This window comes from Brachionichthys hirsutus, unplaced genomic scaffold, assembly GCF_040956055.1.
Source record: "Brachionichthys hirsutus isolate HB-005 unplaced genomic scaffold, CSIRO-AGI_Bhir_v1 contig_391, whole genome shotgun sequence".
In the NCBI taxonomy this organism is placed as follows: Eukaryota; Metazoa; Chordata; class Actinopteri; order Lophiiformes; family Brachionichthyidae; genus Brachionichthys; species Brachionichthys hirsutus.
The window spans coordinates 25,001-40,849 of NW_027180432.1; the positions used below are offsets into that span (position 1 = coordinate 25,001).

General features: G+C 46.1%; 1 protein-coding gene, 1 long non-coding RNA gene and 1 pseudogene across 2 annotated transcripts in view; 2 read left to right on the forward strand and 1 right to left on the reverse strand.

Moving 5' to 3' along the window:
* The window catches only part of LOC137914886 (major histocompatibility complex class I-related gene protein-like), a gene marked incomplete at its 3' end in the record, with an annotated part of 5,931 nt that extends 4,723 nt beyond the window's left edge, over positions 1–1,208 (forward strand). Inside the window, exons 5-6 of the mRNA XM_068758376.1 lie at positions 71–175; positions 1,138–1,208. Coding sequence (XP_068614477.1) covers positions 71–175; positions 1,138–1,208 — 176 coding nt within the window. The remainder of the gene's footprint in view (positions 1–70; positions 176–1,137) is intronic.
* A 5-nt stretch (positions 1,209–1,213) lies between these two features.
* On the forward strand, positions 1,214–2,128 carry LOC137914887 (uncharacterized). Its single transcript, XR_011106428.1, has 2 exons — positions 1,214–1,243; positions 1,504–2,128. It is a non-coding gene; the product is annotated as an uncharacterized lncRNA (long non-coding RNA).
* Positions 2,129–2,872: 744 nt separating this feature from the next.
* LOC137914897 (COP9 signalosome complex subunit 1-like) lies at positions 2,873–9,857 on the reverse strand (annotated as a pseudogene).
* Between the last annotated feature and the right edge of the window lie 5,992 nt (positions 9,858–15,849).

The following is a 15,849-nucleotide window of genomic DNA, read 5'->3' on the forward strand; positions in this document are numbered from 1 at the left end:
TGTCCGTCTGCAGGACGGTTCTGTTGGGACATGGACGTTGTTCTCTGACTTGTTGTTTTCTGCTCTCCAGAGGAACCCACTAACGGGAACGCCATCATCATCATCGTCATCACTGCAGCGGTTCTTCTCGTCCTCACGGCTGCCGTTGGATTCAAGCTGTACAGACAGAGGACAGGTGAGCGACCCAGACAGAACCAGTCTCTGTCTCCTGGCTTTGATTGGACACTTTGACCTGATGAAGCAAACAGGAGGTGGTTTCAGCTTCAGAGTCCAGAACCACGATGACGGACCAGGGAAGACAGTCGTGCTGTGTTGACCCTTGAGTAACTCCTGGACAGTTTAGTCCATTTCAGAAATTCTAAGCTCCCTCCAGGACAACCACCGTCCTCTTTGGTGAGGCGGAGTCACAAAATCTCAACGTCCATAATTTGACTGTGTAATCCGTGTTTAACCTGTCCACGACCCTTGAGACAAAAATGTCCATTTGTTCTACATAGTGTCCAAGAAAAGGTCACAGAGGGGTGATTTTTGAAAGGGGGGTAATTTGGGCTTAAATTTGAAAACCCATATTTCCCACCGCCGTTTGTCTGTCCGGCTGTTAGCAAGATAACTCAAAAGGTTCTGGACGGATCTGGATGAAGTTTCCAGGATTTGTCGGGAATGTTTCCAGGAACAGATGATTACATTTTGGTGATGATCCAGAAGAGATCCTGGATTCTGGATCACTTGGAACTATTTGTTAATATTGCAGTCAATGGAGATTCAAAATATTTTCCTCAATATCTCAGTTGATTATTTATCAATGTTTATGGAATTTGACACAGTCACGCAGGGTGGGGGGGGGGGGGGGGGGGGGGTGGCGGTGTCTATCTCTCCAACTGGATCAGGTCCAGAATGAGGTCATGAAAAATATTACATTTTACAGGTGGACATTTTGTCCACTTGAAGGGTCATGAATGGGACTTTTTTTGTAACACAAGCGTTAAACTGTCCCCGGTTCCTTTCGGAGGACGTCCCGTTCTTCGTCTCCTCTGTTTAGCAGCAGCTACTTTTGTTTGATGGAGTGTTGCTGGTGATCCACTCGCATCCGTTCACCTGCAACCGTGAGCGGTGGAATGATGCGTCTTTGTTATCCAGGTAAACCTCGTCCACCTTCTGAGGACAGCGCTGAGCTCACGAAGAGACTGCAGCCGGAGGTGGACATGCAGCCGGAGGGCGTTGGGACAAGGACAGAATGAACGCAGTGAGTGTCTTCGTGTGGGACACTATGTGTAGAAGAACCTTCTGACACGGGGAGATTATTCTCTGTCAGACTTGTGAGACAAGATAGTCTTTGTCCTTTGGTGTCTTTCCCACAACAAAAGGTGAAGCGGTTTCACCTGAAGGGATCTGAGGTTGTTGGACAAAGACATTGAGTCCACCTGGACATTTAAGGTGGACTGATCGGGTTCGGGTGTGGCTTCGTGGCGTTTCTGCTCAGTTCTGTTGGTTCTGTCTCTGCAGGGTTCTGGGACAAGGAGCGGTGTCCCCACATCGTCCTGTTTGAACTGGAGTCCACCGGGTCTTCACCAGAACCCGATCCGATCAAAGATATCAGCGACGAGGATCCAGTGATCGATACTTATTGATTAGAGTCTAAACGGTGTCATATAATATTTCGGGGATTGTTCTCGTCTCTCTTCTCTGGAGACGTCAAGCAGGATCTTTAAGACTGTCTTCATCCAACGTCCTTAGAACGTCCTCCATCATTACACTTTAACTCTTCGGCTGCTGGGTTGTTTGTGCTTTCCCTTTGTCCTATTGGTCCTCCTGGGGTCATGTGATCTGAGACGAGAGACATCTGACGGCCTCTAGAGTCGTCTCTGCTGTCCGTCCTCAGAAATCCTTCCTTTGCTTCCAGTCCTCCTGGAACCTGCGGCGGGACTCGGACACTAACGAGTCCGGAGGTGTTGGAGTAAACGGGCGTGTCTTTGTTCCTCCTGGACTCCGCCCCTCCCCCAGTGCTTCCTGTCTGTTCACGGATCACAATCACTTCCTGTGTTGTTAACGAGACGAAGGCTGAAGTCGTCCTGCTGGTTCCTTTCTTTAGACAGAAATTCTGCTTTACAATAAAATCCCACATTTCCCACGTTTCTTGTTTGATTGCTCCGTCTCCAATCCCATGAATATTCCCGGTCCGGGTGTTTTGTTATTGGACTTCTGTGCTCGTCACAGATTGTCCATAACAAACACCATGTTCAAGCATAAGGGTGTCCATATGTGCACTTGGCACCAGGACACGCTCGGCCGCAGTTCGATGATCGACTTTGTCGTCGTATCGCCGGACTTGCGGCCGCATGTCTTGGACACTCGGGTGAAGAGAGGGGCGGAGCTGTCAACCGATCACCACCTGGTGGTGAGTCAAATGGGGGAGGATGCCGGACAGACCTGGCAGGCCCAAACGTAATGTGAGGGTCTGGTGGGAACGTCTGGCAGAGTCTCCTGTCAGAAGGAGTTTTAACTGATGGGTGGAGATTTCCTCCATCCGCAGCGTGAAAGCGGAGAACCACGATCGATACACATTTCATCACAGCAACTGCAGCGATTGATTGATCAATGGCTGATGCACAGATACAAGCAGGATCTTTTTATTTTCAAACCTTGTTTGGGTTCAGGAGGCCTCCGTCGTGCACACAGGACAAACACGTTTCCTAACACAAGTGCTGATCTTTCACCAAACCAGAAGGACGTCCCCGTGCCGTGCTGCGGGGACACTGAAGTCTGATACATTGTGTGTCTCTCGCAGAGACGGGGTGGTTGTGTTGGTTTCCTCTCCGGTCTGCGGCTGTCAGACGGCGAGCCGGCGGTGGGGGGGGGGGGGGGGGCGTCTCCCTCACATGCTGGTGCTCATTCTGGTCTGGCTGTTGGCTGGTGTCAGTTCACCCTGGCCGCCTTCTCTGGGTGGCGACTGAGAAACAGACACGACAAAGGTCTTTGAGTATTTCATGTTAAAATGTCAGACTTTTAGTCCAACATTTAATCCAACATAGCTCCCCACCCCCCCTCATAAGATCCACAAACGAGACCCTGTGTTGAAGACAGACGGGGGTGGGGGAGCTGATGGCACCACAGAGCACCGGCTCAACAGTGACTCATTCCTCAGACGTTAACTCCGGACTGTCGTAAGCTCCGTTCTTGCCTCGGCTACTGCACTTTGGGCTCGTCCCTTCACCTGGAGACCGTCAGCAGAAACATTTTCTCTACCTTGACGTGGATCTGGTTGCGCAGCACTGCAGCCCGGAGGATCATGGCTTTGGCGCGTCTCTGGAACTCTTTGCCCATATGGAGCGACTTCTCAAACGTGGTGCTCCTCTGATCCACGTCCCTCGCATAAAGAATCTGTCAGCACATCAGAGAGTCGCTTTAGAACTGTCAGTTCAGAGATCGATTATTTGTTCCACTTTGCCTATCCACAGTGTTCTGAGTGATTTGACAAGGCTGCCCCAGAAGAGGGAGGAGCCAGCAGCAGCTTAAAAAGCTTTCCTTTAAACACATGCATGGAAAAGTATGCTAGTGCTGCCATTTCATCTGAAGTCATGAGGTGTGTGTGTGTGTGCGCGCGTCACCTTGCTGTGGGAGTCGATCCGTGCATTAATGAGCCCCTCCAGAATGAGTTGGGTAAGCTCATCCTCTAGAGCTGCCACCGTGGTGTTGAAAGCTTGAGCCATCTTAGTCATGTCTGCCGACACGTAGGGGCTGAAATACGACACACAACAGACACACATCAGCAACACTACTACTACTACTGTTCGTTCATCTTGTCCCGTCAGGGGTCACCATAGAAAATCATCGTCCTCCCTCACTACGTCCATGTCTCTTCTCCTGGGTCGTCCTCTAGTCCTGTTCCCTGGCAGCTCCATCCTCAGCATCCTTCTACCGATATAGTCCCTGTCTCTCCTCTGGACATGTCCAAACCATCAAAGTCTGGTCTCTCGGACTTTGTCTCCAAAACGTCTAACCTTCACTGTCCCTCTTTTTGTCTCATTTCTAATCCTGTCCAACCTGGTCACTCCCAAGGAGAACCTCAGCATCTTCATCTCCTCCACTTCTAGCTCCGCCTCCTGTCTTTTCCTGAGAGACACTGTCTCTAAGCCGTCCATCATGGCTGTCCTCACCACTGTTTCTAAGCCGTCCATCATGGCTGTCCTCACCACTGTCTCTAAGCCGTCCATCATGGCTGTCCTCACCACTGTCTCTAAGCCGTCCATTATGGCTGTCCTCACCACTGTTTCTAAGCCGTCCATCATGGCTGTCCTCACCACTGTCTCTGAGCCGTCCATCATGGCATGAGATTCAAAATGGGTGCATTGTTTGAAGACGTCCTACACAATCCACGTGCCATTTTATTAAATATGGGGTTCCAATATTTTGTAAATGATCCCATTTTATTTCTATTTACATGTTTAAGTCCCAACTTTTTTTGGAATCAGGTAAAAATAAAAAAATACTTACCCAGTATTACTCTAGTAAAGTTTTAAAGTTCAACCATTCTAGTCATACTAAAGACCCCCATGTTTCTGACTGAACCTGAAAACCCAGCAAGAAGCTGCCGTCTCACCTGAATCAGGGCTCTGTTCCTGATCTGGCTGTACAGCGTTTTGACGTGTGGGGCCAGATACATGTCCAACAGGAGGTTATCCTGCAGGGAGCACAAACACGTCACGACTCAGCACCACCGTTTCCTCCTGCCGAGTTGGAACCAGCTTCTTCTTTGCTCTGCGCTAACCTTCATTTCATCCAGCAACTTGAGACAAGACGCATACTTGGACTCATAGAACTTGAAAATGATGTCACGGATCTGCGGCTCCAACTCGAGAAACAACTTAAAGGAGCTGGAAACAGATGATTAGTATAGACGTTTGCTCACTGCAGGCATAAAGGCGATACCGTTCCTGGAATAGAAGCGCCGACCTGCTGGAGATGACGTTACGCTGGAGCTCCTGCCTGTCAAACGTGGCCAACGCACACAAGCCTCCATACACAGCTACGTTACTCGGGGACAGCAGCTGCAGAGAACACACACAACAATGCGAAAATCATTCTGCCGCTAACGTTGGGGTTATCGAGGGCATCAAGCAGATCTCTAATTGGCTGCCACGAAGGCGGTCCTCCGTCAGCCCATCAGCACTCGGAGATGCCGTTGTCAGGAAAATCAAACACGAGTACGTTTTCAGTTCACTTCTGATAGAGATGTCCACAGTCAAAAATAAATGCTGAGCTTTCTGTTGTCTCAGTGAAGCTCAGAGCTCCCAGCAACGGTCAGCGTTTAACATACTATGTGATGGGGGGGGGGGGGCACCAGTGTCCTGGTGATTGGGATAGAAAGTTTCTCGCAGGAACATTCCAAGCCCTCCTGCATTGTGGAAGAATATAAAGGATATAAGCTGATTTTATTCCATTTTTATTTCATTCTGATTAAACGTTGCTCGATGGTAATGAAACTGGCGCGGGTTGAAATCTCTCTGTTGTGCTTTCACGTTTGACAATGTAACTAACTTTTGATAACTTTTGTTTTTTTCTTACAGACTTCAGGAGATGCAAACATTTTCAGCATCTCAAGAAATGTGAATATCATGGAAAGTTGCCTTAACTTCCCATAAAGTCGTTCAAACAGTGAAACTTTCCTGCGTTTTAGACCTAAGTGTTGTTTTACCTGTAGGCCATAATGATCAAATTAAAGAAAGGATTCAAATCATTTAGTTTACATGTAATGAGTCTAGAATACACACTTTTTTTTTACGATACTCTACTCTTGAGTTGCACCTGTGCACGTTGTGACGTCAGCACTCACCTCTGGACAGTCACAGTGATCAAAAGACGCCTGCAGGAAGCACTTGGCGGCCGGCTTGTATTTGCGCGAGGCTAACTCAGCCAGACCTGAATCAACAACACACAACAAAAGGCGTGAGACACACAATGGGCAGTGAGGAGAGTTATTTTCGACAGAACATCTCTCAGCGTAGCCGCAGGTCCTCGGTCGGTCCTCAAGATGGCGCCCACAACAAAAACGTCACGTGACTGAAACCCATGAATAGACGAGGAGGGGGCGAGGAGGGGGCGTGTCACGCCGTTTCCACTCTGGCAGCAGTTACTAGCTGAGCAGGAACTGCAAACTATTCTATGGAGCCACTGCTGAAGACGGTAGAAGTTGCGTTCACACGGACAAAATGTCCTTAATCCGATCAGAGTTCGGAGTAAAATTATGATCGGATGCACCGTGTTCATGGACGCTAAAAATATATTTTTAGGGTTTAAACAAAACATCGCTCCGTGCTTTTCTGCTTGAAAGAATAATCCGATTTGGGTGTGTACGTGGAGCATTTGTATTCCGATCAGGCTTTTAATCCGATTCAATGTGTCCATGTAAACGCGCCTGGAGTTGCTGCCTCTTAGACCCGAGACTTTAATGGGCGTGCATCGTGTTACCTGCAGCACACTTTAATTTGGTGAGCACTCCTTGATTCTGGCTGTCCCGCTCTCCTCTTTGCTGAAACAAAGAAACATGCATCAGTTGAAGGAATCCTCCTTCTTTGAGTTAAGCTCTCAGTCTGCCGAAGCTAAATATACAAACGCATCAACATTATGGTCGGAAATTGTCGCCACATTTCAACAAACAATTCACCCAAAAATCCAGTCAGTTGACCAAAGCATTACAGCCGGCGCCTAAACGGCTGCTGTGGTCGGTGCGACTGTGGGGGGTACACCCTGGACAAGCCGCCAGGTCATCACAGACAGACAATCATTCACACCCACGGACAAGCTAGCGTCACCAATTCACCTAATATTCCTGTTTTCGGTGGGAGGATGCCGGAGAACCCGGAGAGAACCCACGCAGCCGCGGGGAGAACGTGCATGAAAGGCCCCAAGTCGGATTCAAACGTGCAACCTTTTTGCTGCGAGGCAACAGCGCTGTCCACTGCGCCACCGTGCTGCCGCAATCAAAGTCCCCACAGGTAACTGCGGAGCTTCTGCACTGTAAACTAGAACAATCTAGACTCTAGAGGGCGCTGGAAGCATTTTCTGATTCAGACGAGATCAGCAGAACTCAGGCGAAACCTCTAACCTGGTCTGAAAGTTGCATTTAGAGCTTTGGATTCAAGTCAGCTGTGAAAAGCATCACGCATTCAGGTTTCCTGTCATTTCATATTTATTTTCTGTTCTCTAGCAGCCATCTTCCTTTATTTGTTCAGGACTAAACGCTGCAACGTTTTTCTGTGAAACTTCAGACATTTCTCGGAGACTGCTTTCTGTGGATATGAGGCTGAATAGTAACGAAGACCATTCTCATTTCTTGATCAGTCTAGATGCTGGAGGATGACCTCTGACCTCTGCTGTGTGACAGCGGCGCTCACCTCCGCTATCTCCGGAGTGGATTCCGCCTTGTTGACGTAGCTCAACACGTGTGACCAATTCTGGAGGTAAACGCTAACCTGCGGGCGGAGAACAGAAAGTGGCTCCTCAGATTCTTTTGCTGGAACCCAAAAGTGTTTTCTACTCCACTATCGTCTCATCCTGCTGGACCTTGATGACGTTCAGACACATGTTGATGACGTGTTTAGCACTAGTGCAGTAGTCTCTGGCTCGAGAGTAGCACTACAGGGCGTTACTGAGGTCGCCACAGTCCAGGTAATGGTCCCCCAGGTCATCGTGGCCCCTCCTGAAGGAGGAGGGACAGCGGGAGATGAAGAGGCGTCGCCTGCACTGCCTATCAGCGCACGGTAGCAATAGAGGAGTATTTTTCCATACTTAAAACCACTCAACACTCTCCTCCAGCAGCACAAATGTTCTGTTACCAATATAAAGTAGAAAGTCCAAACACAAACCAGAATATGCAGATCCTTCTACGCCTCTTACATGCCCCTCCCCCATGTGTTTTTGCCTAATCAATGATCCTGACAGACCTAAAATCATGGCCAACCCTCCCTGCGTCGCCGTACCTGATGCTCTCTTTAATGGAGTTGCCCTTGTAGTTTTTGAGATCGGTATCCAGCTTCTCCAGTTTGAGCAGCGCTTTCTTCCTGGTGGACTCGGCCCAGGCCGAGTCCAGAGGAGGAGGAACGACACCGCCTTCAGGTACTGTGTCCGGTACACCCGGCACCTCCCTTACACACACACAAAGAAAATACGTTCAAAACACACAAATCAAATAAGAAGCTTAGATTCATTTCCCAACGCAAACACCAGGTCTGCTTTGCAGTCCAGAGATCTCCCACAGGTCAGCAACCATAATACCGTGTGGCCTCTGAGAGCTTGCGGCGAATGTCTTCATAGGTGTCGACGTTGAAGGTCCTCTGGACGAAGGTGAGGGCCATCTTCAGGGCTTCCACTCTGAGCTGAGGGCAATGCTCAGCAATAAACTGAAGCCTCTCAATACGCATGAGCCCACTGTAACTGGTTGCATACTGCTCCAGGTCCTGCACAGAAGGAAACGGGCTTCAGGGAACAATCCCAAAGGCGGCGAACAGGCAGAGGAGAAGCAATGAAGATGTTGATGCAAGCAAGATGCAAGTCATCAGATTCCCAGCAAGCCATTATTGTCCTTACACCGAGAGGAGAACAAAGAGACATAATGAGACAAACTTTTGCAGAACATCAAAGTGGAAAGCCGAGTTATTGTCAACTGGCCCACTAAGGTTCTGCCTGCGTGTGAAATCACGGCAGTTTGCAGCGCTGGGAAATGACAACTTCAAATCTGCTCAGATTCACCACTGCCTCACTCCTACATCAATTTGGACTCATTTTGTTTTCAACATTTCATTAAAACTACAATTACAACGCTAAAATAAATGACCATGTAATTAATTGTAAAAACAAACAACCCCCCTCCCCCCCCCCCCCCCCCCGCCCCAATTCTATCTGTGTGCAACAGTTTAAAAACCCATTTTTAATAAACCACAAATATTCAACAAGCTAATAAACTACAGGATGATGATGTTACTTGGTAGCGCTGTGCATCCTGTGAAATAGAGCGTCTGACAGTCAGTCAGGTCAATACCAGTGTTGGGTTCTCCACTATGTAGTTGGATTCTGGAGCATTCTGCTGGTCCTCCTGAGGATCTGCATCAATCTGCATGGGCTCCACAGACCCCTGAAATAATAATAATAATACGAAATTAGGGGAAGGTTTAGCAGAACTGTGAAATATGATCTGCATGATAGCTGAATAAAATTGTTTTAATATATATTTAATCTCATTTTTGACACAAGTATAACCTAAAACTTTTCTTGCTTAAATTCTGGCACAAATAGACCCAGCAAATTGTCCAAAATGTACATGTTAACATTATTGACGTGAAGTGAAAACTGATATTGAGCGCAAAGTGCTGCTCAACACGAACACGCACGCTTTATCATCAGAAACAGAGAAACAGCTGCCAGCTAATATGCCGTTCAAAATAGCTGCTAGCACAAAAAGGCGATTCTAGCTGCTCTCCTTAGAGCTAACGTGATAACTGCTAATAACAGAAGCGCGTCCATCATCACTAGGATAGCTTGAACTTAACATGGGGACATGTATCTGACTAAAACCCAAAACATCGCGTCTTCCGTTTCCCCGTGTGTCCTGTTAGGGTCCTCCGGGTATCATCACGGCTAATGTTGTTAGCCTACGAGGCCTTCTGTTAGCTGCTAGCCTTCCGTTTCGAACATCGGAAAGAACAAAGCTGCAACGCGAGACTCACCTGGAAGTTGAATACTTGGACAGGCAAAGGCATCTTTCTGATTCCTGACCACAGTGCCGATGGGAAAATATATTATTAGGAAATTAACTTGCAGGACAGCTAACCGGAACAAGAGAGTCGATCGTCAGCGAGCTTCCGCCTCTCTTCTTCTTCCTCTTCTTTTTTCTTTCAGCACCTGCCGTCCACGGAGTTGCATTACTGCCATCTGCTGGATCAGCACAGCTACACATGGAGCTGTCCAGTGCTGATCCTGAAAGTGGCGTCTTTTCCGTGGCATTGACTCGGGGAATGTTCTATATATTTCCCACTTTGGTTGTTTTTTTTGGTTTCTGCATGTCCATGACAAGACAAGGTGGTGGCTTTTTGGTTTTGCTTTGATTTTGTATCGATTATCTTTGTTCCTGCGTGATGATTGCATTTGAATGGAACTTTTCCACATTATTAGATGTGTTAATTTATTCCCATCACAAACTTTGGTTCATACTTATGATTTTTCTCATTTACAGCTTGGCTTAATCTCTAACAATTTTTAAGTTACAACCTTTTAAAAAAGTGATATCAAAACTGAATATTTTATTGTAATTAGTGGTGGCTAAAGAATAAATAGTTATTTAACAGCATGTTAAGGAGTAGTTACATTTATTTTACATTAAACGACATTACATTTAGTTACGTTTTTACCGTGTTACGGTTTACATTTGGCCTTGAGGATATGTTGTCTTAAGGCTCAGGGACTAAAAATGCAGAGACACAGGTAGATGAATTCAGAAACAGTCTTTCACTCTTGTAAGATACAAACTGAAGAAGTCACGGGACTGGCTGGCATTCAAAAACCAGTAACAGAAAAAAGAGAACAATAAAAAAAAACTAAAGCTACTCAAGCGCTGGCTGGAAGCTGAACAGAAACAAGCGGGAAAAGTTCAACATCCACAGAGAGCAGGAGAAAAACAGTTAAAGCGGCGTAGCAGGAGGCACCGACGTGAAGCTCGCTGGCGCAGGTGTGGTGGCAGATGGGAGGCTTTACGAGGAACAGGTGCGTCCGGGGCGCCAGCCGATCCCACCTGCTGCAGGTCGTGGAGCAAGGCACAAGAGAACACAGGTGAGCGAGGGAAAACGAGAGAACTGCAGGCAAGGCAGACCATCAGAACATGTTGGACCGCCCTCATGGGGCTGAGACAATCAAGCTATACTGAATCCACACATGTTTGAGGAGCAATTCAGTCGATGTTTAGCTGTAAAGCCCAAATCATCATCACCTCTAAATCAGGTATATTGTAATGTCTGTGATTTCTGTCTCTCAGCCATTATTCACTACAACCGGCCGCCGCAGCCATTTGTCTGAAACTGAAGGAAACCTTGTTGATCAAAACACGCAGCTAATTCCATTTTCATATTCTGAACAGATATTTTGTGGGGTAAAACTCATGTCACTATAGTAACTACACTTCATATTTGTAAAATATCGTATCATTTTAAAATTTAAATGTTTGCCATCCAGTAAAAATACTTGTTTATATCAGGATATCCAAGACGATATCCTGATATAAAATAGGCTCAGTATTCAGTCCTATCGGCATGATTTATTATTTATTTTTATTGAAAGACAAGTCAATACAAAACATTAAACAAAATAAATACACACAATAAGCTTTCCAGGGGGAGAATCTGCGTGACTTCAATGCCAAGTTGAGCAGCTCTAGTCTCACTCCGGGAAAAACAAAGGAAGACTTTTTGAAGCTACATGGAGAATTGTTATTGCTAAGAAACCCTGGAATGTTTAATACCATTTGTTACAACATATCTATGAGAGCAATCCTTTGAGGATGCTGGACATAAGAACAAAGAAAAGGAACAGACTTTGCTGTGAACATGACATGAGAGCGGCACCAAGGTGAAGCCACGCACCTGAACTCTCAAAGGCAGCAGCAGAATCACTCTGATTGGCCAGTTTGTAATTTCTAGTGAGTTCATGCACGGTTCATTTTGTGCACCATTAAAAAATCTAAATTAGTTCGATTAGATTTTTCAACAAAGCTTATTGAATCAATATGAGTTAGAAACCTGTTTATTGTTTGGGGGTGTATTTCAAGACCCAAATTATTCACATTTGCTTTCGGATTCGATATTTTATTTTTAACACAATCACAAATCTTTGTTGGTCGACTAGAAGATTTTTCAGTATCATACTTTTGTTTGTCAGGTATTCGCCAACTACCTGGTGTGAACGGCCTAGCTTGCGATAAATTCTGCGATTTGACAGGTTTCTGTGTTCTAACTCATCCATCCTACCTTCTTCCTTTCTGACAATGCAATCTTGTGTACCATTAAGTGTTGTATAAAAATATGTGACAATATTCTGAATGAGGTTTATTGAAGTGAAATTCTAGAGTGGTCCTATATTTTTGTCGCTCTTTGGGCCGCTGGAATTCTGGTGGTTTTCGGACCAGACCTTATTGGAGGGCGGGGGAGGTCGGGTGGGGGTGGAATGTGCAGTCTTGATTTTTGTTTGGCTGCTTTAAAGGGTAATTTGCCCCCTGAAAATGGATGGTCCTATGTTTCTGTTACATACTGTATATGCAAAGAAATCCCTAAATAAATCATCTCTGGTATTGTTCAGGGGGCCGGGCCAGATGTGGAAGGAGGCCGTAGTTTGGGGACAGTAAGGGTTCGGGCTTTACGACTAGAATGGAGACACTGGTATTTGCATCAGGGACTTCAAGTATGTTCAATCAAAACTTCAAAAGAAAAAAGAGCTTTGATTCAGTTGGTACTTCCTGTACATTGATGCACCAAATGAAAACGTCTTAATCAGACAGTTTAATTTACCTTCATTATTGGAGACAAGTCTACCTTGGGACAACGTTATGTAACAAACAATAGAAAAATAAAGATGCTTCTGTGGGACGCTGCTGGAGGGTCACGCTCTCCGGCACGAGCAACAGCTTCTGATCCAGGGGCCGAGAGGTGAATCGACTCCAAGCAAATTTTCCCCTCAATAAAGTTGTGAGCGGACTCCAGATGCATTTTGTCCCAGTTCATATGAGAGTCGGTGGAAAGGCTTATCCATGCATGAATAAAGAGTAGCTCCACCAGGAATAAAGAGGCCTGGAATCTCTACGAACTCAGTCGTACTCTTCCAAATCCATCAGCTTCTCCTGAGAAAGGAAGAAAAACAGGAACTCAAAGGTTAAAAAGAAAGGAATATAAAGCTTAATCTTTAAAACTATTATTTCTACTACTGCAAATACTAATAATAAACAATTGCATTTTCAAGTATGCCTAACATCCCTGATGGTGCCTCGTATCAAACGACCATGCAAACTGTGCAGGATGTGTGTTTCATACAGTATGTATGGAAATATGGAAATTACCGTAACACTGTATCAAACTATATGCAAATAAGAAGCAATTTCTGTAAGTCAAGATACATAAAATAGTAGAAAGATGTCTTTACGATGTTATTTAAGTGAAATGATGGCTGGATTTGGTTTGATTCCAGGGTAAAGGGCATGTTTAGACGTCATGAACTGGAGGATGGCTTGGCCTCAGGTAGCATTTGATTGGCTGTTGGGTTGGGCCATTAGAGTCTCATATTTTAATATCGTTACGAGTACTTATGTACAGGATACACAATTATTTGCAGCTGACCTGTTGCTGCTGTGTATTCAGTCTGTGAATGTGTGGCTGACAAAAAGCTCGCTTTATCAGTGTGCGCCATCGAGCGTTCATTTTAACCCCTCGTTTCCTGTATTTGGTTCCAGGTTCGTCTTGAATGAACCAACCGTCTTCAGCAGAGTACTTCTGTTATGTCAGCTGCAATCTGAATCCAAGCAGCTCTGCATCAAGGGGTTAAATGACGTACCCATCCGCCGTGGTTCTTGACCCAAGGGGCAAAGTTCTCCATGTAGCACTCTGCATAGCCTTGCATGCGATGTGTTCCGGTCGCCGTCACTATCCTTCGTGATACCTCCATGGTGACGGCCATACGCCGCAACGTCGGACTAGCAGGAGGCTGCGGCACGAGCGCCTCAGTCATGTGACTGCTACTGAACGTGTCCAGAAGCCTGGCGAAGGATGGGTAGGACAGGCGAGACAAGCTGGAGCGCAGGAAAGGGTGCGACTGGATCTGGAAACAAATTCAATACATTTCAAATGATTTAGAAATCCAGCCGGTACTTCACACACGCATGCAGATGAGCTGCACGACCTCGTGGTTTTATTGCTTGTATATTCATCAGATTTGTTTCTGATGTGGCTCTACTGAGGTATTTCTACCTGCTGAGCAGCAAAGCAGTGTGCCTTTACTGGGGGGGGAAACTTCCCAGACCGGCTCCAGCCGTCTACCGGCCAATCAGGAACAACGTTGTTTGCATTCCGGGCATTCTGCTCACATCGGCGTTCAGCTTCCTGCTGCCATGTTAACCCTAGAACTGCCATGGGCTCCGTTTATCCACATTATTACACCAGATGTGTCAAGTCTGGTGAAACTATTATGATTAGTTTATATAATAGTAATTACAGCTGGTCCTCACTTAGCGACGGAACCACGTTTCAAAGTCCTCATCGCTAAAAGATACCGTCGCTAAACGAAACCTCGAGAATCGGCAGACGTTTTGTGGTCACTTTTTTTATATTTGCATACGTATAGGCCATTTATACTGTACATGTACGTACGTACTCTCTCATGACGCCACAGCAGCAACAGCGATTCCTTGTCGCTAAACTTTAAAAATTCAGAAAGCCCGTCTTAAATCCTACAAGTCGCAAAGTGAGGACCCCCCCGTATTATGGACAGTATCCTGGCCGACTCCCCGTGAATGAGTCTTCCTATGGTGCCATTCTCCTGCCGGCCACCAGTATATGTTAGTTCGTAGATTTGCTTTCTTCTGTGACCATGTGTTCATTCATCATTGCGCATGTATCGTTTCTTCCCCTTAAGGTTCTCCCGCTCCATTTTTCACTCCACTGTCTTTTTTAAATTGCAACAATATAGCTTTTGTGTTTGCTTCCACTCTGTCCCCATCAACTCTTATTCCCGTTATCCGACTGGGACTACTAGTCATGTACAAACTGTACATGGACTGGAAATGTGATTTTGCCAAGTTCCCCCTGGACTTAAATATCTACCCCACCCTTTGCCACCTTCGGTCATGACTCAAAGCTCCAGTATTTGGTCGACTAGAAGATTTTTCAGTATCATACTTTTCTTTGTCAGGTTTTCGCCAACTACCTGGTGTGAACGGCCTAGCTTGCGATAAATTCTGCGATTTGACAGGTTTCTGTGTTCTAACTCATCCATCCTACCTTCTTCCTTTCTGACAATGCAATCTTGTGTACCATTAAGTGTTGTATAAAAATATGTGACAATATTCTGAATGAAGTTTATTGAAGTGAAATTCTAGAGTGGTCCTATATTTTTGTCGCTCTTTGGGCCGCTGGAATTCTGGTGGTTTTCGGACCAGACCTTATTGGAGGGCGGGGGAGGTCGGGTGGGGGTGGAATGTGCAGTCTTGATTTTTGTTTGGCTGCTTTAAAGGGTAATTTGCCCCCTGAAAATGGATGGTCCTATGTTTCTGTTACATACTGTATATGCAAAGAAATCCCTAAATAAATCATCTCTGGTATTGTTCAGGGGGCCGGGCCAGATGTGGAAGGAGGCCGTAGTTTGGGGACAGTGAGGGTTCGGGCTTTACGACTAGAATGGAGACACTGGTATTTGCATCAGGGACTTCAAGTATGTTCAATCAAAACTTCAAAAGAAAAAAGAGCTTTGATTCAGTTGGTATTTCCTGTACATTGATGCACCAAATGAAAAAGTCTTAATCAGACAGTTTAATTTACCTTCATTATTGGAGACAAGTCTACCTTGGGACAACGTTATGTAACAAACAATAGAAAAATAAAGATGCTTCTGTGGGACAAAGTTCTCCATGTAGCACTCTGCATAGCCTTGCATGCGATGTGTTCCGGTCGCCGTCACTATCCTTCGTGATACCTCCATGGTGACGGCCATACGCCGCAACGTCGGACTAGCAGGAGGCTGCGGCACGAGCGCCTCAGTCATGTGACTGCTACTGAACGTGTCCAGAAGCCTGGCGAAGGATGGGTAGGACAGGCGAGACAAGCTGGA